The sequence below is a fragment of the Phaseolus vulgaris genome, chromosome 7, assembly GCF_051622355.1.
Source record: "Phaseolus vulgaris cultivar YP4 chromosome 7, ASM5162235v1, whole genome shotgun sequence".
Taxonomy (NCBI): Eukaryota; Viridiplantae; Streptophyta; class Magnoliopsida; order Fabales; family Fabaceae; genus Phaseolus; species Phaseolus vulgaris.
The window spans coordinates 1218849-1242945 of NC_143504.1; the positions used below are offsets into that span (position 1 = coordinate 1218849).

At 33.2% G+C, this 24097-nt stretch overlaps 4 protein-coding genes across 9 annotated transcripts; 2 read left to right on the forward strand and 2 right to left on the reverse strand.

Moving 5' to 3' along the window:
* The first annotated feature begins 2804 nt into the window (after window positions 1–2804).
* LOC137828022 (polygalacturonase inhibitor (DUF639)) lies at window positions 2805–9263 on the forward strand. The gene is made up of 10 exons (XM_068634421.2): window positions 2805–3259; window positions 3344–3569; window positions 3647–3736; window positions 4070–4239; window positions 4429–4568; window positions 5152–5329; window positions 5423–6017; window positions 6413–6525; window positions 7145–7388; window positions 8770–9263. Exons 1-10 carry the CDS (start codon window positions 3081–3083, stop codon window positions 8995–8997), a joined length of 2163 nt encoding a protein of 720 aa, XP_068490522.2. The 5' UTR covers window positions 2805–3080; the 3' UTR covers window positions 8998–9263.
* A 404-nt stretch (window positions 9264–9667) lies between these two features.
* Window positions 9668–11678, reverse strand: LOC137828023 (uncharacterized). Its single transcript, XM_068634422.2, has 5 exons — window positions 11578–11678; window positions 11265–11341; window positions 11097–11150; window positions 10824–10952; window positions 9668–10103 (listed from the first exon to the last, which is right to left on the reverse strand). The coding sequence occupies exons 2-5, from the start codon at window positions 11322–11324 to the stop codon at window positions 9972–9974; spliced, it is 375 nt and encodes a 124-aa protein (XP_068490523.2). The 5' UTR covers window positions 11325–11341; window positions 11578–11678; the 3' UTR covers window positions 9668–9971.
* Window positions 11679–12725: 1047 nt separating this feature from the next.
* Window positions 12726–15430, forward strand: MRL7-L (Thioredoxin superfamily protein). Its single transcript, XM_068635205.2, is given in 7 exon segments — window positions 12726–12865; window positions 12999–13143; window positions 13464–14026; window positions 14730–14811; window positions 14918–15029; window positions 15146–15264; window positions 15266–15430. Coding segments are annotated over 6 exon segments (1023 nt in total). The 5' UTR covers window positions 12726–12865; window positions 12999–13014; the 3' UTR covers window positions 15284–15430.
* Window positions 15431–16554: 1124 nt separating this feature from the next.
* On the reverse strand, window positions 16555–23223 carry LOC137830384 (phytochrome-associated serine/threonine-protein phosphatase). Of its 6 annotated transcripts, none has more exons than XM_068637677.2 (12): window positions 23015–23187; window positions 21900–22046; window positions 21747–21814; window positions 20520–20577; window positions 19967–20021; window positions 19716–19849; window positions 19119–19229; window positions 18920–18970; window positions 17891–18034; window positions 17711–17806; window positions 17527–17598; window positions 16555–16851 (listed from the first exon to the last, which is right to left on the reverse strand). In XM_068637677.2, the coding sequence occupies exons 1-12, from the start codon at window positions 23093–23095 to the stop codon at window positions 16771–16773; spliced, it is 1098 nt and encodes a 365-aa protein (XP_068493778.1). In that variant the 5' UTR covers window positions 23096–23187; the 3' UTR covers window positions 16555–16770. The 6 variants fall into 6 exon arrangements, with proteins under 6 accessions (XP_068493778.1, XP_068493779.1, XP_090160405.1 ...); XM_068637678.2 differs by having other exon boundaries at window positions 19716–19789; window positions 23015–23185; XM_090304279.1 differs by lacking the exon at window positions 23015–23187 and adding an exon at window positions 22232–22333 and having other exon boundaries at window positions 19716–19789.
* Between the last annotated feature and the right edge of the window lie 874 nt (window positions 23224–24097).

The window sequence follows — 24097 nt, forward strand, 5'->3', positions numbered from 1 at the left end:
AAGTAAAAAAAAGAGAGAGGTGAAGATGCTTAGTTTAGTGGAAATGATGCAGAAGCAAAAGTAAGTAAGAAGAATGAGATAGCTTTAACCCTCCGCTAACCGCTGCACTTCTTCTGCACACGACACGCGCTACCTCATTATTATAAACCAAAACCACCGCACCACACCGCCTATTTATACTCACATACCTTAATCTTTCCATCATTTAATTAATTATCATTAACCCAAGGTCAAGGAACATCATATCTATTACTATTAATCTCCATTTCTTTATTTTAAATTAAATATTATTTGACATTACAAGAATTTATTTCAAAATAATAAACATTAATACGCATCAGTGTAAAATTTCATCTCTCAATACACTGACATATTAAGTAACAACAATTATATATCACCATATAAAAAAATATTATTAAAAAAAATACAAATAAATATGAGAATATTAGACTTTAACTCATATATTAACAAAAACGATACATAGATAGTCCGTCTATACCTGTTAATCAAGAATGTAGAAAAAACACTATATAAAAGTCTAGTGTACCAATGAAAACACAACAAATATTAATTATATATTGGAGATTTCATATTGAAAATGTTATCGAACAAGATTCGAACCAAGAGAATGATTTAAACTACTTTTCGGTTAGTCGAGCTGCATCTTGCTCCTTCTCCTCAGTTGAACTCTCACATTCTCTCTTCTTCCTCAACCTACCGAAACGTCTTTTAAGGATAAAACCGTGACAGAACACCAACCTCCAAAGCGAACAATACTTTTGATGTGATGATTGACCCTAACAATACTATCTCTCGAATTCGAAATCGGAATTGATTCAAGACATTTTATAACTACATTACAGTTGAATTAAATTTAAAATTATTCGTTTGTATTAAAATAAAATTATATCACTTTCTCAAGAGTTTAAATTTTCTATGAATTTTAAGCTGATAATTAATATAATGAAGTTGAAGAATTTTTCATACTTATACAGTATAAAACTATTTAGATACATAATCTCTTAATCATATACTTAAACATGGGACGACTTTGTATTTTGGTATAAAACAAGTAGCCAAAAACCTATGATGAACAAAACCATGAATAATTGTAGCTGACCTATGTAATAAAAAATTAGCAGGGTCCAAAGTCAGAACTAATGCAAGAAGTTATTCTTATAAAACAAGAATCCAGGTTTAGGATTTGCATTATTTTATGAAGAGGTCGGTGGCAACATATATCACTGTGTGCAATATATATACATATATATATATAGATAGATACAGCTTCTGTTAAGCATCATGGTCACTGATAACAACAGATACCTGCACACCAGAATCGTCACAGAGAGGGTTTCATTTGGGGTATTGGATTAATTGCAGAATGAATTGTTTTGTGGTTTGTCACTCCCCTTTGTGGGTAGTGACCATTGTGTTCTACACGTGCGTTTTCATCCCACTGATGCAACTCAAGAGAAGCATCATGGTCTTCTTCTCTTCTGAGACAAAAGGGGTGCCCACAGACATGGACTTCCCACAAACACCTTCTCTGCATGTGGGAAGGTACCAGGACTTAAAGGGCCATGAGGGTGATGGAGAAAGAGAAGAAAGTTGCTCCATTTGCTTGGTGGAGTATGAAGAAGAAGATGCAGTAAGCAAATTGGGAATGTGTGGGCATGTGTTTCATTTCAATTGCATTCATCAATGGATTCTTCGCAATCAATTTTCTTGTCCACTTTGTAGGTCTTTTTTGTTTTCTCATCATCATCATCATGTAGAAGCCCAGAATCAGATATAGAACTGTGTTCTGTGATTGAATTTTGTGTTGTGACAGAACATAATTGAAATGTGTGTAGGCTAATTTAGTCATATGATTTATACATGAAGAATGATACTTTGAGGAATCTTAAAATTATATCTAACTCTAACAACTCTTAGAATTATATATAATTAATATATATAATAAAAAGTAAATTTATAATTAAATAATATTAAAAATATTAAAAGTTATATAAAAAATTATGGATTATTAATATATCATCACTATTTTAACATAAGGTGTTACTTTTCCTTAGTAATGTTGATCGTTCCCTATAGAATAATGAAAATGAAAGATTTTTTGAAAAATTTAACACTTTAATTAAATTTAAGAAAAAATAACACACGTTTTCATTTAAATAATAAAATATAAATAAAGGAAAAAATATATATTGTTTTCTTACAAAGGAAAAAAGAGAGTGGAAGGAAAAAAAAGAGTGGAGTAATCAATATTCAACCTCATAAAACTGGCTTAAAAATTCTTCTTAATATGATATAAAGTTATTTCTAGCATATTTTAGTGATGGTTTAAACTTATTAAATCATCCGCTATTAAATCATTACCTACCGAATCACTTATAAATGGCGTGTCGATGTTGGATACTCATATCGAACATCGACACTCGTATGACACTTGTATGACACATATCCGTGAAGTAATTGTTGAATTTCTGACAATTATAGTACGATTCTAACACAATTTTAAAAAGAAAAAATACATTAATTTTCTAAAAACTCAAATTTATTGTATAATTTTTTATTATGATTATAAAAATAAGAAACAAATCCTTTTGAACCAGTCATGAAAAACATTTTTCTGCTCCAAAAAATAATCTGAAAAATACTTGTGCACATAAATTTTTATTGTCAATTTATATAATATAGATCTCATGTCCCCGTATCCTACATTTTGGATCGGTGTTTGTGTCCGTGTCTCATCAGTGTCCGCATCAGTATTTAAACGCACGAGTTAATAACTTTTACGTGGAGGGTATGTTGAAGATTACACTTGAAATTAAAATATTTAATAATATATAATAAATCGAATTTTATGAATTTGAGTTGTTTTTTAATAAAATTAAAAAAAGGAAATGAATAAGGGATTCGAAAATTGATGAGAAAGCGAAAAAGTGAAAAGATGGAGAAGAAGGAGTGCAGAAGCAAAGTGGGTTGAATCGAATTGCAATGAGCAATGAGATAGCAATGAGATAGAAGAGAGATAAATCGTTGAATCGAATTGAAAAGCAATTGAAGGAAATGAGATGGAGGGAATGTGGGAGAACATCCTTCGAAATCATCAGAACTCGCTCAAATCCTTATTCCACCGCAGCAAGCCTTCTTCGCCGGACGCCGACGCCGCCGCCGATGGTTCCGACAATTCCCCCAAACCCATCCCTCAGCTCTCTCCTCTCGCCAACTCCGTCGTCTCCCGCTGCTCCAAGTTATTCTCCTCACTCTCTCTCTCTTTTCCTTCATTTCGTTTTCATTTTCATTTCATTACCAATGCATTTGGTTGTGTGCGCAGGATCCTTGGAATGTCCGCGCAGGAATTGCAATACTGCTTCGATTCGGAACTCCCTCTCGGCGTCAAGGAGCTTCTCACCTACGCTAGACAGCTCTTGGAGTTCTGTTCCTACAAAGCGCTTCAAAAACTCAGTCAAAACTCCGATTTTCTAAACGACAAGGAGTTTCGTCGTTTAACCTTTGACATGATGCTTGCATGGGAGGATCCCAGCGTCAACACCCTCCCAGTTCAGTCCGTTCTCTTTTCCACACATTCATCATCATCATCATCATCATTGTTATTCAGTTCTTTTCTGCATTGCAGGAAATCCCCAGTTCAAGTAAAGAGGAAACCACCGCGGATGAGGATGACTCCTCCTTCTTTTATTCAAGTTCCACTAATATGGCTCTTCAGGTTTTCACCAACAATCCAATCCAATCCCATTATCCTAAGCAATAAAATTGAAAAGCTTTGTACTAACAATGTAAAAAGATTATATACTATCATCCAATCACAAATTGTCATGTGGGTTAAGGATTTTGCACTGCTTTTTCAGTCACACATTGTTATTTAGAATAAGTGTGTTGTTGGGTTTTTTTTTTTACAAGAATCAACTAAAAAGTCATTTTTATCATGATTTGACACTGGGAATTTTTTTACATTGATGGTACATGACAATTAAACTCTAGATTGAATAGTCATTCAAATATTAGTGTTGATGATGTGATTGCAATGAATTTTATTTAGGTTGATGAAAAGAAGACAGTTGGTCAAGAGGCTTTCTCGCGGATTGCTCCTGTGTGTGTTTCCGTTGCTGATATTGTAACTGTCCACAATCTCTTCTATGCGCTCACGAGTAGTTCCGCGCATCGGCTTCATTTTCTTGTTTATGACAAATACCTTAGATTCCTTGATAAGTACGATTATTGTTTTTTTTTTTCCTTCCACTTCGTCACTTACGTTTTTTGTGTACTTGCTGCATTGCTGAACCTTTGGTCTTTAATAACAGCCAAATGGTGCAGTGTGGTCCATGTGGTTAAACTCATCTAATGGAATGAGGCTTTGCTGTTGTTGTAGTTGTTTGTGTTGACACAAGTTGCATGCAGGGTTATCAAGAATTCTAAGAATGTGACGTCTGCATCTATTGGAAATCTTCAGCTTGCCGACGAAGAGATTGTCCTTGATATTGATGGGACAATTCCAACTCAACCTGTTCTTCAACATATTGGAATCGCTGCATGGCCTGGTGAGTTGTTCATTGTAATACCCAAAACCGATTTTATATGTTGAAATAGTCTAGTTGTCCATGTTGATTTTAGTTCGCCAACATGTTGGAATTACTACAAGGATTATGGCAGATTCAAATAGCTTGCATAGGTGGTTACCTGCTCTCACTAGTTAACACAATCCTGCTGGAGTCATTGAGCTACCAAGAGCCCAATCAGTCACCAAGAGCTGCAATAGAATTTTTGTAGTTAATTATTTCTAGAACATTCCCTTAGTTGTATATTTTGCACTAATTGAAGGGAAACCCTTATGCGGGTTAGTTATAACGAAGGTCTGTTTGTGTAAAAAAATTCGTGGAATAATCTCCTTTATTTATGCTCAAGGGAAGTCTTTTTAGGGCCTTAATTAAAAGATAATTGTAGAATCCAGCAAACTGGATTTAATGAAATAAATTATTTTAGATTGCCTTTCCTCGCTGCTTTGTCTCTGAGAAATGTAGTAACAAACTGACTAGGAACCCATTTTCATCTTGCTGAGTAATGAATGATCCATACATGTTTTCCACTTTACTCAGTTGAACCTCAATTTTCTGACCTTTATAGGGCGGTTGACCCTGACCAATTATGCTCTGTACTTTGAGCCGCTGGGAGTTGGAATATATGAGAAAGCTGTTCGATATGATCTGTGCTCAGATATGAAACAGGTCATAAAGCCTGATCTAACTGGACCCCTTGGTGCTCGCCTGTTTGATAAAGCTGTGATGTATAAGTCAACTTCTGTGTATGTTATCTGTTGACAAATATCATCTGACTTGTCTATATATTCCACTTGCTTTCCACTCGAATTTTATGATTGTTCCCGATGTATTGACAGAGCGGAGCCTGTGTATTTTGAATTCCCTGAATTTAAAGCAAACTTGCGCCGTGACTATTGGTTGGACATTAGTCTGGAGATCTTACGTACACACAAGTTTATCAGGAAATACAACCTTAAAGATACACAAAAATCAGAAGTACTTGCCAGGGCTATTCTGGGCATTTTCCGTTATCGCGCAGTTAGAGAAGCTTTCCGGTTTTTCTCATCCCACTACAAAACTTTACTTACTTTTAACCTGGCTGAAACTCTTCCCCGGGGAGACCTAATCTTGGAAACCATGTCACATAACTTAGCAAATTTGACGGCTGTTTCTGGTAAACGTGATATTCCTGCAGCTAAAGATACAAAAGGAAATCTATCAGTGTCTCCGGTTGCAGTTATGGCACTTTTCTATCTTGGATTCAGATCAAAAGTGCTGGTTGATATTTGTGAGGGAACAAGTTTTTTTAGTGATCTCCGGGTTGGTGAGATACATCCCTTGGAAATGGCAGTGAGAAAGTCCCTTCTGGACACTGGAAAAGCTGAAGCTGCACAAGCAACTGTGGACCAAGTGAAGGTGGAGGGAATTGATACAAATGTTGCAGTAATGAAGGTTCATAATTATTTACATTCTATATTCCTTTTTTTTTGGTAAATCGAGTTGCTCTGATCATGGAAATTATAGTAAAGTTAAGAGGATTAGTCAGAAAGGAAATAATTTTGTTGTTGTTATAATATGCCGTAAATCCTAACCTAGTTAAATATGATTTTGTTGTTGTCGTTGTCATAGTATGCTGCAACTAAAATTGAAAATGCTCCTTCATCTCGTTATTTTGCTTCGTACTTGAAATGTATTTCAATTTTAAACCTTAAAGATATGTATGCTGGGTTGGCATGATTCAACTTCTCAAACTCAAACTATAAGGTTTCCCAAGAGGATGAAAGAAAAATAAAAGGAACCAATATTTTTTATATATGTTGTATGGTTAATTCTTTTCTCTTTTGTAGGAACTACTATACCCGGTCATCGTATCTGCTAACCGACTACAGCTATTAGCCTCATGGAAAGACTTTTACAAATCAGCAGCCTTTTTGCTACTCGCCTGTTATATGATTATAAGGTAATTGTTTTCTTGTAAAATCAGCATATACTGGATTTGGCCCATTAATATCCGATGTCATTTATATCTGCTGTTTCAAATTTGGTGATTTCCGTATAAAAGCCAGTATCACTCTCATTTTTTGTTAGTAGGTATCTTTGATTCTCAACTCTATCACATTCTGATTTATAAAAAAATTCTTTTATTTCTGTACATTTCAAAAGGATTTTATGTTGTTTCTTATCTCAACTCTCGTCCCGTCTAGTATAAATGTCATAGTCATAACCACTTGATCTCAGTTCCTAAGATGTTTGGGTAAGACCCAACAATGGTTTCTTTAGTTTCTTAGCATTTTCCTCACACATATAAATGGACAAAGCTCAAGTTGATCACTATACGGTGTTGACTTTTAACATGTATTGATTATTGAGAAATAATTGTAAATTAAACCAGATTACAGTGCAAGAGAGTCAAGAAAAACAGAAGGCAAAGAAACAAATCAATATGGAAGGATATTAATCAAATGAACAAAATGTAGTCTTTCTATTATTTAACAAGTGCATGTCTGATGTACGTCTAATCACCACTTTGTCCTGCCTTTAATCTGTCCATAATGTTTTTCGCACCATTCTGAATACAGGGGGTGGATCCAGTACCTTCTGCCATCTATTTTTGTGTGTATTGCAGTTCTCATGCTCTGGCGAAGGTATTTCAGAAAGGGAAGATCATTAGAAGCCTTCGTAGTAACTCCACCCGCAAATCGAAATGCTGTAGAACAACTTCTCACATTACAAGAGGCCATTACACATTTTGAATCACTCATTCAAGCTGCAAATATTGTTCTCCTAAAATTGAGAGCTCTTCTACTTGCTATATTACCACAGGTGAGTGTCCTAGTCTTGCTCTATTTCTACGAAGAAAAAATTAAAACGTTGTGCATGTAGTTGGTCGAATACATTTTTTAACATGCGTACATTAATATAATGAGGTTTGTGCTGCTTTTCATAATCCAATGTGAATGAAGTAGATATGTTATTAAACATAAACGAAAAGAACTTCATCATCTGTTGGAATTTTTTTGAGTTATAGGAAGAGAGGGTGGAGGAGGACAAGGCATGCTTTGATTTGAACATATGCAAATAAACACTGAAAATTTAAACAGGCTCGAAAGGGAAAAATAGCTCTACAAATACAATCCCTCTGTATAGGCAGGTTTCTTGAAGAAACCCTGGGGAGGGTAATAAAGAGAGGCTAAATAAACAATCTTTGAAATTTTAACCGCAGCCACAAGGTGCCTTTGAGATATGGTATTCTGCTACACCAAATTTTAAAAAACATACTGCCACAACTTTTTACTTCATTACTGGTGCGACCAACACTGATCTAATAATCAAAATTCCTTCCACCCCAAACTTCATGGCAATTCATGACCTTAAACTCCATAAATGTACTATTCCAAGTATAGGTCCACAGTACAAGGTATACGAAATGCATATATTAAGAGAGAAGACTTTGTGGATTCTATTAATTATTAATACTCCTGCCCTTCTTGTAAGATTCAATCTAGAATGTCTACCACATTAATTTTTTTTACAAAATACCCTTCATTATTAATTATTTTTCTTAGTTCAAAAAATAACAAGTAAAATGCATTGTCTTAAACTATTTGTTTGTCTAGCTTTGTCTTGGATAAAGAACATTTTGGGAAATTATATTGTTAATTATAAAAGAGACTAACATGATTAAAACTAATTATTTAAAAAAAAGAATAAGTGTATTTCATTAATGCTAGGGTTAATTTTGGAAAAAACATACAAGTTCAAGACAAATTTAATGCTACTGACTATATGAAACTAATTTCTTTAATAGGATCTTATAAAAAACGTAAGGAATAGTAGTCTTATTGAATGCCATTATCTAAATGATGACTTAAGCACAGTAGGAAGCCTTGGATTTTTTCAAGATGTCCCCCCATCTTGGCCAGGAATATTGCAAGAATACTCTTTAGAAGACTAATATTTTCCATTGAGCTAGCATTTTCCATTGAGTTAAATGGTTCATTTTTAATGTATACAATAACAGCAAATTATCACCCGTTCCCTGCTGAACATATTTTTTTGTCATAAATAAGTTTATTTATCAGCATATAAATAATGGCATCCTTTGTAGCACTGCTAATTTCCTATTTTATAAAGTATCCGCTGATTGGAAAGTAAGTTTCCTGAATAGTTAACCTTTTTCTGAAGTTTAGCATTTGTTGTGCAGGCAACAGAGAAGGTTGCACTATTACTCGTATTCATAGCAGTAGCGTTTGCTTTCGTTCCACCAAAATATATATTTTTGGCGGTATTCCTTGAGTATTATACAAGGGAGATGCCATGTAGGAAGGAGAGTAGTGATAGATGGATAAGGAGGATTAGAGAATGGTGGATCAGAATACCAGCTGCTCCTGTTCAGCTCATTAAGCCTGAAGACTCCAAGAAAAGAAAATGACATCATTTTCTGGGTAACCATCATTCATTAACCATATAATCTAGTTCTTTCATTCTTTTCTTTTTTTTTGTCTCTTCTTGAAGTATGAATCCTTTTCGTATTTGGGAGCAAAACTTGTATATTCTTCTCTTACCTCTTTCTTCCTTCTTATGCTGCTGAGGTTGTTTGGATCTTTTGTACGGCATCATAGTAATGTGCTACAGAAATATGACCGGTGAATTTTGACAAGATTAAAGAGGATCCCAACAAAACAAGCTTCTTTTCAATGTCATCTCCTTAATTCAGTATATATAATAATCCATTCATTGATGTAATAGAATTTGTTCTAGGCATGACTAAATACTTCTGATTTTGTTTAAAAAAATGTAAATACCCAAAGTTGATCCTACAAAAACGTACTCAAATTCAATTTATTCTCTAGGAAGCATCAAATAATCCTAAAAATTGTACACAACACATCCTAGTCTTTCTTTGACGTTCAGTAAGTAATTTTAAGGTTCAATTTTGCTCGTTAATAGTTTCTTTATAGACTAATTAATACGCATGTATCTTTTTTAAGAACCGATTATATACTAAAATTAGAAATAAAATAAGTAATGGAACAAAGAATTTTGTGTTTATAATCTTGAAAACATTTGATGATTTATTATTTCTTTAAGAATCAAGTCGGTTTTCAAGAAAAAAATTGGATGTTTCATAAAGAACATGTTCAGTACAGCTAAAATGTTTGTTAGAAAGGGACCAAAAAAGTAAAACATTGTCTAGGGAGATCCATATTACCAAGGTCACATACAGGGTACCCCAGACAAACAAGAGAAATTTGCCCCTAAATGAAATATTAGTACAATGCTTACAATGCTTCTTCCTCCACCCCTTTTACATATTTCTCATGATAATGTGAATAATATTTGCACCTAATTCCTCGTTCCTTTGCACAAGTTCTTCTGACAGAGTATGGACTACTTGATTCTCTTTTATACATTATCTGGCCAGAACTCTCTGAAAAAAGCGCGTTCAAATTCCTTCTCTTGCATCTTCTTTTCAAACTCCTGCATCTTTCTGATCCGTTTAGAAAATGTTTTGCTTTTCTTTTTAGGTAAATGATCCTGAAATTATTTGCAGTCAATGAAAAACAGGACATCATTAACTTGTAAATCTTGTATTCATGTCAACATGGCTAAAAAATGCAAAAATTTAAAAATACAGTAAGTTCAAAATGATCTCAACACTGTGTACTGCTGTAGTACATGAGTTTTGCCACACTGTTGGAACAAATTACTATTATCATGCATCTTCTTCGTCTCATTTTCTAACTTGGTGGTTTCAGCATTTCTTTTTACTTTGAAAGGAAGAGGAAAAAAACTTCCCAAAATAACCCTATAATAAACTTGAATGCAACAAATTTTCAAAGCATATTTCCAGTAACATGAAAAAATCTAGTCCCATGTTAAAGAAACCAGAATTGGTTCCTCTCGTCGTGACACATGTTCTAATATAAAATTTTATAACAGGTTAATTTGGTCACATCCCAATTATATTCAACAGTTCAACTACATTTGGTTAGTGTTCCTTCAACTCCATTTTCTTGAAGAATAAGTCTATTTCAATCAATTAAACTTGGAACCAGCATTCTCTAAGTAATAAACCTTTGCTGATCATCCTCCAACTCCAAACAAAAAGTAGTATTTGCATGGTTATGTCATGCTTCTGGATATGTCAAGCCAAAGTTCTTTCTACCATTTAAATTTGTTTAGGTAAATTTTTACATAAAAGATGCAAACAAATAAATTGTATAAAAACCCTAGGCAATCTCAAGAAAATATTACCTGTTGACTGGTCTCTTTAGAGGAATCACTACGATCTGGTTTTACTTTCAAGGCCTTTTTCTTCACTTGTTCTGCTCCCAAACCTCTTTTATTATTCTTTATATAAGTTTCCACAGGTTCTAATCTACCCTGTTTCCATAATCAATTATTCTTCAAAATCCTTGCAATTATCACAATGATTATACATTGTTTTCTATAATCAAAGTAGATTACAAATTTTGAGAGCAAATTCCATCATTCAGTTAGAAAAAAAAAGAGAGTAAGAAAGAAAACCTGTTCAGATACTCCAAGACCAGTCCCTTCTTTCCAACCTTGTTTCTTCAGTAGCTGCATAAAACAGCACCCCAAATTATATTTTCAAGAACCCAGAGAAAAGGAACTATAGAACCAAAAATAAAAATCACAGCACATGAAATAAAATAAAGATAAGAAAGAAAGTACCTGAAATCCAATATTGGAAGAGTTTATTGCTGTTACTGAACTCGACATATCTTCTTCCATGGCTTTCCGACCTTAATCTGCATACCCAATTAAACAACAAACATTCATACGCTGGAAAAACATGATCAAATCAAACCATTTCAAGTTCCAAATATTCTTTCTGAAAAATTGATCATTTTTTTCATTCCAAAACCCCTTTTCCCGTTTCAATCACGACTTTAAAACCGTCAATAAAACCGCATCCTCAATCCTTAAACACCAACAATACTAATCGAAAGAATTGAGTATGAATTTGGAGTCTGTTGCTTCCTACCTCGGAGCTGGTCAGAATTTAGGAGAAAAAAATTGTCGCGTTTTTCTTTTATTTTTCCCCCTTCTTGTTCTGCTCTTTTTTTTCTTGGTTTTCAATTTTATTTTCTAGTTTTAAGTTATTAAAAACACTGGCCCAATAAATTCTATAAGTGACAAAAGTTTAGTTTTACTTCTTGCACCCCTGTGTTCTGAACCTGCACTCCCATAATTTTCAAAAGAACTATTCTACATTTCTTTAAAGTGATTTCTAGACAACTTGTTCTGGAAATTCTTCTATAAAAAACTTTTTCAAAATTCATGAAAAACATTCTAAAACAGATTTGTTGGAACGGGAAAAGATTTTCAGAATAAATTTTTTGGAATAAACTTTTCAAATAAACTTTCCAACATATACAATACTTTTCTGGAAAGAGTTTTCTATACGAAATTTCTTTTACTCTTCTTTTAACTACATTGTTCTTCTTCTCTAACAGTGATGGTGTAGTGGGGATGACCTAGGGGGCAATTTGGCCATTTCACTTAATTGTGGGTGCAGGAAGTAAAAGCCTGAAACTTTTGAATTTTAACCTATAGTGAACTTAGGCCCATGTTCATATACCCATATGCCTTCTTCTCTAACAGTGATGGTGTAGCGGAGAAGAGGGAAAACATGGAGGTGAGGAAGAATTAAGTTTAAAGATTAAATAATATCTTAAAGGCAATTTCTCCTTGCACCACATCATTCAAGACACATGCATCCAATTTAAAATTTAAAACTCAACATTGCTTTTGACTTTATTTTTGTTACGGATATAGAAATTCGAAAGTGATAGTTATATACTTTGAATTTAGATATGTGGAAAGTCATTTTCGTGTTTTATTTAAGTTTTCAAACGACCATATACATAAGTGAGTTATGAGTTCTAGAATTATGTTTTATAAGTGGTGTTGAGGATCAGAATTTGAAACTCATTTATGTTTGCTTTCAGATCTTGACATTCAGAAGGTCATTTATGTTATTCAGATAAACTTTCATAGTGACATATTAGTTTCAGACTTGCATATTTAAAACTTTAATTTGAAAGTCAAAATCTTTTAAATTATTAAGGGCAATGAGGATGAGCCGTATCTAAAAAGTATTTCAGTGTATTTGTTGTTAATATGGGGTGCAGGAAGCAAAAACCTTCTGTTCGCACCCCTTTGTTCTCTCTCCATTATCTTTCACCGCCAACTCAAATCCTCTCTGTGGAAGCAAACACAAAATTTGGAAACAGAGTGGATTAGGGGAACGTGAAGCATAGCTTAGCTTGGCAAGCCACCTCACCATTCCTCTTTCAACTATAAACCCTTTTTTCTGCATTTTTCAGTTTCACTGTAGATTCAACTTTCTGTCACACTTTCATTTCAATTCAACTCAACTTTTTCATTCTTTCCTTTTTACAGAACTTTGAATCACGAAATGGCGCTGCCACATTCCATCACTCTGCCCTTCCCCTCTATCGTTACATCTAGGGTTACAAAACAGAGCTCCATTTCATGTTTTCTTCCTTCCAATGCCCTTTTCAATTTTACCCTTCCCTTAAACCTGGCAAGTACATCAATCTCTTCTCCATGCAATTTTTCTACCACCCTTTTTGTAAAAAAGTAAACTTCTTCATCAGAGAAGAAGAAAATAAGAAGGCAAAAGGACATGACTTGAGATTCTCCCATAACTTCCTACCTTAGCTTTTTAACAAATTAGATGGAATATTTTCTGTAAAAGTTAAGGACTTTAGTTGTTTTAGTTCATTTTCATCTCCTTGTGTTCTTTTTCTCCAAAGTGTTTATGGAGAAATTTATTCAATTAAGGTCTAAGTAGAGTACTATCTCCTATACAGTTTGATAAACTCTTATATTTCTCTCAAACAGGATGGTAATAGCAGAACAATAAGACTCACAAGCAGAGTCCAAGCACTCAAATCCGATGGTGGTAAATGGAAGAGAGGGAAAGAAGCATCTAGTGACTCCGATGATGATGATGATAATGATGATGACAAGTATGCACCAACTGGGTCTGCTAATAATGACCCTTACCTTATGAGTCCCGAGGAGAGACTGGAATGGAGGAGAGCAATTAGACAGGTGTTGGTTAAGAAACCTGATGTGGAAGAGGAAATAGACCCTGAGGAAAAGAAGAAAAAAATGCAGAAGCTTATGGAGGATTACCCTCTTGTTGTGGAAGAGGATGATCCAAACTGGCCTGAAGATGCTGATGGAAGGGGATTCAGCATGGGTCAGTTTTTTGACAAAATTACCATTAAGAACGAGAAAAAGGATGATGACAATGACGATGATGTTGACCATCCGGAAATAGTGTGGCAAGATGATAATTACATTCGTCCTATCAAAGACATAAAGACTGCAGAATGGGAGGAGACAGTATTCAAAGACATAAGTCCCTTGATTGTTCTCGTGCACAATCGATATAGAAGGTTTGCTCTAACATATTTCTGATGTTTATTTTGTACATCCTGTGTTTAAGCCCAATAATTGCTTGAGTATTCTTAAGTAAGTACCTAAATGCTGGTTGTTCTGCTGTTGTCAATGCTACAGAGTTAATATGTATGTTACCATTATTAACAATTGTTGGCATTTTAGAGAACTCAACTCAGAGTAGTCTGATGTTTGGAATTGGTTGGTTTTGACAACTTAAGGTTTAGTGCAGTTGGATATACTAATTACTCACCTGGTTTTTATTTCTTTTCCAACTCCTTACTATGAGGATTCCTTTCCTAGATTTAGTTTTCCTGCAGAATACTTCGTTTGCACATGAGTATGAATGTTTTGTATCTTTGGACAATGGTAACAAGTTCCCTTAGGGTATTGGTTAGGAAATCAAAAGTAAACCATTTTTATAGAAAAGTGCTATCAATGCATCCCTGTTCCAATTTCTAATAAAACCTTTATACTTATGGGTTCTTTAACCAGTCCTTTTTATCTTTTGGAATGGAGCTCTGATGGGGGCTTTTTCAGACTTCCAACCTTTTGTTTAGTTACCCTCAGAATGTAGCTAATGTACTTTAAGGGAATTTTATTTAATTGGTCTGATACATCACATTTATATTTATGAAATTCTAGTGCTCCATATCACATTTAGAATAAAATAAAAGTAAAAGTTCTTAATTTTATTTGTAGGCCAAAGGAGAATGAAAAAATTCGGGATGAACTGGAGAAGGCTGTGCACATCATATGGAACTGCAGATTGCCATCACCAAGAGTAAGTACTCAGTAAAATCATACGCTTATTGCCTTTGGTTCCTGCTACTTTAGCATGAGATGGTTTTTTTGTTGTCTCACATTCTGGTACATCTCTCTTATTAAAGTGTGTTGCAATTGATGCTGTTGTTGAGACTGAACTGGTAGATGCACTTCAAGTATCAGTATTCCCAGAGATTATCTTCACAAAAGCTGGCAAGATTTTATTCCGTGACAAAGGTATTGCTCTATATTACCCCCAAAATATTTTAAAAAGAAAAGAAATATGTGTTTCCCATCATTTCTTTGCTCTTTTCCTTCTGACTTTGCTTAACTTCCATTTGGTGGTCTCTCAGACATTCGCACTGCAGAAGAGTGGTCAAAAGTCATGGCTTACTTTTACTATGGAGCAGCTAAACCACCCTGTTTGAATAATATGACATTTTCCCAAGAAAATATTCCTTCTATTGTCACTTAATAATCCAGTGTCCTGAAAAATGAAGGGTCCAAATTTTGAGTCCATCCTACTGAAATATTAAAATGTAGAGATGCCTCTGACATTCTGCCTTTGTATAACCAATGCATGGGGAATGTATAGCTCTATTGACTGCACATAATATGATAAAATAACTTGCATAAAAAGGCAAGAAAATTGTTAGCCATGGAAGCCATCAGAGGAAATGAGCATCAGAGTTAGCTTGTTGGGATGAAAGAAAAACTGAACATGGAAGATGAAAATTCAAGACCAGATTACTAGTTTGCTACTGAGTCAAAACTCCATGTATACTTGGGGCCCTATGCATATTTAGAAGGTTCATTGAGTCATTTTTGGTATAGATGAGAGTTATTTGTAATAGATATTAAAGGGTGTTAGGAAGTAGTATTGGCTAACAATACTGTATGCGATTTTGATAGTTAGACTTTGATAGACAATAGAGTATGGTGGCAAGTAGTATTTATGATTGCATAAAATAATTCATTTTTCTCCGTTAAATCCAAGTAACGTGGTGGAAAAAGCAAGTAGTATTTAATGTGTTTTGAAAACTGTTTCTGATGTTGAAGTAATCTATTCAAACAAATTACAAAATAAATCACAATACTGGGGAATAACTAATTTATAGAAATTACAAAATCAACTTGAACAAGAACATTAAAAAAGGTCAAAATTTGACTTAAACAAATATTTAATGATATTTTTTTTCTTAAAAAGTAAAAAGAGTCTAAAATATTTATCGTAAGTAATAAGTATTACTTGAATTTTAATTTAAATATAATATTTTATTTCAATTTGTATATGTACTTTAAATATGTATAAATTTATAGGAGTGTTTTATTTTAGTTTTAACTTCATTGAGTTATGAAGTATATTTTTAGTAATATTTGATATCTTATTTATTTACTATAATAATTTTATTGAACTTGAAACTGGTAACTTGAATAGTTTGTTTAAAAACATACACTCCCCTCGATTTGATGCATTTTAGGAAGAATTTCTAATTTTTTTTATTAAGATATTTTAGTTTTTATAAAAAGTTAACTCTATTTATCGATGCATTTGTAATACTATTAGACGAAACAAGAATTATTTATTGAGCAACAGAAGACTATAAACATTTGATATGAATTATTACAATGAGAGTCAACTAGAATTTTGTAGGAAAACAAAACGTGAGCCTTTTTTTCTTTCCTTTTTTCATCTTGCGAGAAATTTTCATGTTCCAGCCACGATATTGAGCTCTTGGCTGTTTTAAAATATAGCAAGATATCCTAATAACTCCATTTAAATAGATACATTTTTATAATAATTAAACAATAAAATCATTCTCACTAAAAAAATTAAATATAAAATATCCTGCGACCCAATGTTATGAAATTAGGATCAGTCCTTTATAAGCAAAGCACAACAAGTAATACATGACCATCAATGTCCAATCATTAAATCACTATAATTTTACAATAAATTCAAACAATTTGCACCAATTTATAAGAAATATGGAACGCCTGTCCTGGGCCCTCTCATCTGATTGTTCTCTGTTTCAGTGAAAAATTTAACTTCTCTTTCCTGTCACAAAGGAGAATCTACAAGTTATAGCAATTTTACATGCCTATTCATACTTGCCACATTTTCACTTTTATTCTATTCCAAGTATATCTCCTTTATTTCAATCAAATTCCTTAGTATGTCAGATATTAAACTAATAAATAGTAAAACCTAGAATAAAGTTTTTATTTATAATCATGCAAAAAAAAAAACTTATAACTTGTTAACATGATCTGATTGATGAAAGTATTGAATAACATGTCTAATAAAAAAACATTACATAAACAAACAAATTTAGTTATATTACCCTGGTCAACCAACTGCACTAAACTCACTTCACATATAAGATTTATTATCCATTCCTGACACACTCATCGCATCACAGCAAATTTAGCAGTACTAAATTGAAAATTTCATGCCAGGTAAAATAAAAGATGAAATTTCATCATGATTTCATTGAAGTTCAACAGTGACCACCGGATAGCATATAAAACCACAAGGCAAACACGAAGCATAAATGTTCATGCCATCACAGCGCCCTCCATATCATCACAATGGAGTCGTTATAGAATAAGTAGTATTTGATGCATCAAGGGAAAAGAAAAGCACCATGATACCACAAATTCAAAATGAAGTGACCGAGATTATAATAAAGGACATAGATTTAGACAAAACAAAAGGCTTCAGATGACTCACCATATTTTCATTGAAACTCAGAATAGAAGCTACATTTCCACATCGGTAACAGTAATTAGGTGCAGACCATACCTGCAAATTTCCAAGGGAATCACTGTTAACCACTTAATATTTATGGGTCTGAAACTATATTTGAAAATTTTAGGGCAAATAAAATTTAATGTAATTCATATAAGAAACATACAGTTACAAGGCCTTTATCTTGGAACATATACTTGAGGCCTTCTTGAACAAGTTGATGTGCTCGACAAACAAGATCGAGATTATTTACGTGATTGAACTACATTAAAAAAATGCACTGGTGAGATTAAAGCATAATATTCAATTCTAAAATCGATAAGAAATATCGATTTTAAAGCATTACCTCAGAAGTCACCCTTGATCCAAATAGCCAACCTGCACCACGGGGACTGACTGCCCATGTCTCAATATCTTCAGGATCACTCCACATTAGATCACAGAAAGGACCCTCGTGAGGAATTTCACAGTTCCGATCAACGACCCTTATCTGCGATAAAAAATTCATTACTGTCTATTTAATCAAGATAGACAATGACTTTCGTTAAGACTAACAAAAACCACAACATTTATCATAATACTGATCCCAAAAACTGAGAAACAAGTGTTTTTTAGAGTGGTTATTAAAATAAAATATAAATTTTTGTCTGCTCCAAATATGTTTGACTCAAACAAAATACCAAAACGGTTAGCATTGAAGGCTTTCTGAAGTAAAAAAAAAAAAGGCACATAATTACGTTAGAATTAAAAAATTAAAAAAAAAGGAAAATATACATGTGTGAAACTGCTCATTTTCCTGCCAAAAGTCAAAATAGTATGAGAATCATTGGGAAGGACCAGCACGCAAGCTAAGTTAAAGAGACATTTCACATCATGAACGCAGAGTCAAGAACCATAAATTCAGAAACATCAAATTGCAATTTTACTCTACATGTTATATATTCACTCTTAGGAAGTGAGTTTATACTTAACTTAATCTCACAAAACAAAACCAAATAATTAGACTGCTTAAAACAACGGTGGATCCATAATTTTTTCCCCTGGGGGCAAACAATAATTTATAATATTAAAATAAAAAGGAAATATCACAAGGTTTCACAAAGTCCCTATTTAATCAAAAAAATATAAAATACTTTAGTTTCAATATCACATTATGCTTGAGCTTTGACCACAATTGTAATATTGGGGCACTATAAATTTTAACAGAGAATTTTTTTTTCATACATCAACAAATAAAATAAAAAATCTTGTAGAGGCAATTGTCCTCACAAGACATAATGTGCATCCGCCAGTGCCTGAAAACGACATGTGTGAGGAGACAGTCTATGCTATAGAAATATTGTTTGCCTAACAATTAAGGAGGGGGCTAGAGGACCTGATCGATTGTTCGAATGTCAGGAGAAAGGCCACCATGAACACAAAGCACCTGGGTCAAGCATAAGATGTAGAAGACTTAAGTTTTGAACAAGCAACATCAAACAGAAGTCAAGTTAATCCAGTAAGCTACCCCTACCAAGATGCACATAGACACATGGGAGATATATACTTGAGAGAAGAGAGTAAAAGATATTTACAGTTCCATCAATAATTGCAGAAAGTGTTAGATAGTCAAACACATCTGTACAATACCGCCATGCATTGGCATTGCCGTACTTCCTCTGGCATTCATCATAAAATCCATAGACCTATCAAAACAGAAAATTAAAAAATTAACATAAATCAGCATGATACTTTGGCATTTCTGGTCTATGGATTGGTCAGATTTTATAGTTGTTAATGTTAAGCACTTAATCAATAAATGAAGCATGGCTATTGTATTTTACACAAATTGGAAACTACTCGGTTCTTCAATCTATCCGCTTCTCTCATCTCTCTATCTTTTTTGTTCTATTCTTCCCTCTTTCCTTCTCTTAAACATGCAGGCTAAATACTTCATCATGGCCCTTGTATTATTATTTATGATTATTAAGAACTATACATTTTATAATTATGACTTCTGACAACACACTGATAAAACCTGAAAAATAGGCACCATTGTATTTTATCGTGCATAAATCCATTCCCTGATAATGATTTAGGTGATGCTACTAAAAGAGAACAAATGTAGTTACTATGTCAGAAGCAGACTAAAGACAATTGATAAACCTACGAATTTAGAGTGGCTGCCTCACCTCTACCTCACTTTGTTTCCCTACTTCCCTCTCCTTCCCACCATTCCAAATTAAGTTCACAATGCTCACTGCGGCTGGGTGTGCAAACAGAAAGTTACATGAGGTCACATCTTTAATAATGCACATAACCCCGACTGTCAGGAAATGATGATGCACATTACACACAATCTACAATAATCAAGTAAGCACAAACTAAAAAAAACAAAACTTTACACCCTTTAGTCTTTATAAGGCAAGGTAAAATATGTTACTCTGCAATATTCCAATATCAAGTAGCCAAAGCCAATAAACAAGCCCCACCAAATCCTACAAATGTCAGAAGACACATAGAAACCTGGCTATTACTTACCTCTTGAATCTCACATCCATGGAAGAAAAGATCCCTAAGGGTCATAACTTCCATTAGTTTCCCTAGCCATTTTCAAATTTCAAACAAAACAACCATCTCCAAACATTGATTACAGCTTCAGAAAATACCAAACAACTAGATTCCTCTAGCTTAGCCAATTCATGCTTAAAAATTTCAAAAGGACTAAATTTAAAATTGTCAATAATTAATTATTGGACCCAGGAAAAAAACACAGTGAACTCAACAATACTAGCAATATTGAAAAATTAAGTAGGGTAATGGAGTCATATACATATGTAATCACAATACTAAAACTTTTTAATATCATAACTAACTAGCATGCTAGACTGAGAAGATTCAGAAATATTTTATAGAGCCCTCCCAGTTGAATAATAATATATAAAATTCAGTAAGCTTGGAATGATTCACGTAAGGATTTCATTCATAAAGCGTACCTGGGTTAATTGTCTACTTTCATGATTTCCACGTAAAAGAGTAATGTTAGCTGGGTATCTATGAAATTACAGAAAAACAAAGGATCCATAAATTTTAAAAGGAAAAAAAAATAAAAGAATCACACACCAATAGCTGCTTCTCAACAAAAGACATAAATTATACAGCAAATGAAAGTTGCAATAGATCTAGCATTTGAGCTTCAAATATGACCAATGAAATCTACAAGTTTACAATCACATTTTTTGTGCCATGTTAAACTGTAGATAAAATCTTTACAAAAGAGCCAACTAATTAATATGTTAATGTTTAGTTTAGTCTTCCATGCAAGAGCTTCAACAATTTCAGAAAGCTTGATCAATCTTATTCCTTCCAAGGAGAAGAAACAAGAATTGCATCCCCTTTGCTAAATCTTATCAGATACTTAAATGGTGATCACAAAACAGAGACAGAAAATAAATGCAGAAACACTTTTGCTTCCTTCCTTCCCAAATCTTACTCGCAATTTGCCTCTGAATCCCTTAACCATTACCACCTTCCTGATGCTAACTGACCCCTAGCACTACCCATGCTACATAAATGCACAAACACTTTTGCTTCCTTCCTTCCCAAACCTTACTCGCAATTTGCCTCCGAATCCCTAAACCATTACCACCTTTCTAAAATGCTAACTGACCCAAGCACTACCCATGCTACAAAAAAATTTCCTTCTTTTTTTTTTTACAGGAGACACTAACCATTATTACCCTCCTTTTCTTCCTACTGTACACCACAGCACCAAAGGTCAGATGGTCTAAATCCAAAAATCAAAACCACAACTAATGCTCCAATGTAGAATTTTAATATAATAGTAGAAGACTAAGAGTGTTATTTTGGTAAGCATTTTGGTATTAGAATTAAATAAGAATAAATCACAATGTAAATGTTATTTATATTGTCATCCAGTCATGGATTCTCGAATATTGTAAGATTATTTACTATTATAGCAATTACCTTGAAAGGTATATATCTAAGGAACTTTTTAATAAGTTAACCGTGTAAAAATCATTAAACTGACATAGTATAGTTATTAGACACTTTGATACTATGAGGGACTTAATCTTAAAACTCTTCTTAAATGCCTCCACGGCTAAGACAAAATCCAAGTGAAAATCTTATTAACAATTCAAGCAAAAGGAATAGCATGTCAAGAGTCAAGATAGGTGCAAACAAACATTAAAAGAACATACCTAGCTTTTAGAAGTAAAAGAATGGTGAAAACCTCAAGACTATTGTAACCTCGATCAACAAAGTCTCCCTGCCACACATTTACAAAAATATAAAACTCAAAAAAAGAGATACTAAATCATTGAAGTCAATGCAAAGGAAGGTGTAGCAAATACCATAAAAATATAATTAGTCTCCGGCACATGACCCCCAGTTTCGAAAAGTTTCATCAGATCATGGAATTGACCATGAATATCACCACAAACAGTTACCGGACTATTGACAGGCTGCACATTGGACTCTTCAATAAGGATCTCTTTTACCTAAGGTATTCGAAAAAACAAAACTTTTAATTATGTATTCAATAGAAACAAAAGAATATGCATGTTAATATAAAACATATTTGAGTAGTAACGCCAACGTGCACAAATGACAACTAGAACTAAAGAAAAAGTAGCCTTGAGAAGAACCACTATACAGAAACCTCTGTTATTACCAAGTTACCAACCTTGTTCCCAGAAGCATCCGCAAACAAAATATGGCTAACTTATCACAAAATAAAACAAGCATGTCCAGCAATAAGCACAAAACACAACAGAGGCAGCCCAGACCAAAACATAACTGTTTTCAGGCAGGATTTCATAATAACGCTAAAGATCCTTCGGATATTGAATTAAGTCGGCCCAGGAAATGTAACTGGAAAACAAGTTTATTTCTACTGTAATGAACTATGATATTTTGTTCAGAGGCTACTAAGAGTTCTTATAGTCCGACCGAACTCTCATTCACCGCATACGGCTCTTAATAAAAGCTTTTCAACGTAACTATGGACTTTATTGGAAAAACTTCTCTACAAACACTTTAAGGAGATAAAGTCAAACAAGATTCTCTATGAACTAAAATTGGCGTAAGCTAAAATTAGGTTACAAAGAAACTCGTTTCGCATTTTCTTTTCCAAAAAAGCAACTTACTTAGCAATGAGAAAATTAATTTGATCACTGACTTTATTAAATACCATCTTCTTTGAATTGAGCACAATACAAGGCATGAAGAGTGAGAAAGAAAGAACTTTAGGTATACAGCACTGAGAATTTTGTTGGCACAGAACAGTTCAAGGAAAAAAGGACAAAAGCGTCCATGCAGAAATAGTGCGAGAATCCGAATAATCTCGGGAACAAAGACTTGGATTGAAAAGGCAATGGGAAGAAAATGCGGAATCAAATTCCTAATTTGGAAAAAAAGGGGAAAGATAAAGAGAATAAAGGGTGAGCATGAGAGGGTTTTGAAGTACATATTCACAGAGAAGTTGAAGCTCGTCTTCGAGAAGATGCTGGCCATCTTTGACCTTCGAGATCCACTGGTCCAAATCCATCTTCTCCGGTTACGGTTGGGTTTGGGTAACGAACGGGCACAGCAAGAACCAGAACCAGAAACACGGTGAATGATTTATTAGGTTGAAAGGAGTCAACAAACTAACACTTATATTTATTAACCTTTTTCTTCTTTCATTTCTTTGGCCTTTTGCTTATATATGTTAAATTATTCTCCCCTAAATTTATGAAATTTAAAGAATATTATTACCTTTATATAGACACTAACACGGATTATAATTATGAATTATATAAATTAATAATAAAGATTTATGTACATAAATATGTTATGTATCTTGTAAATATTATATGAGTGTCGGTGTCTGAATTTCTGATACAGATATACCATTTAAGAGTTATGTCTGAGTCTTGGTAGATTATTAATTACATTAGTATTGCTTATTAATATGTTTACTTCCTTTTTCTCACTAAAGCATTCAACTTTTATACCAATTTTAAGTAAATTGACAAGTTAAAAAAAACATTACAAATTTGGAGTAGTCATATTTTTCTAACAGAGATTCATTCTTAATTTTTTAAAGTTTAAAGTCATATCTTTTGAAAGACTTTTGTTGAGATTTTTTCATGCATAAATCGAATTAGATGTACGTGACTTTAATTAAAAATTAATACATATTTAACATTTTTCATTTCTATAAGTGAAATCGTCATATATATTGATTAGTTTGTGTTTAGGGTTACTTTTTCATATAGCACGCGTGTGATATGAAAAGAATTATTATAAAATATATAAATCACTTTGAGATTTTAAAAATGTTTATTGTAATGTGTTATTGTTTGCATATGGAGTTGAGAGAGTCAAGACTACGAGTTGAATATTTTATTATTCTTTTTCGAAGGATTTTGTTTTTTTCTTTTCTTATTCATTCAAATTTTGGTTATTAGGTCGATAGTGCATTTACAAAAAGTACTATGACATTCAAATAAGTGTTTATTATTCGATGTGCAATGATGACGTACATTTACTTTTGTCTAGTGTGTTT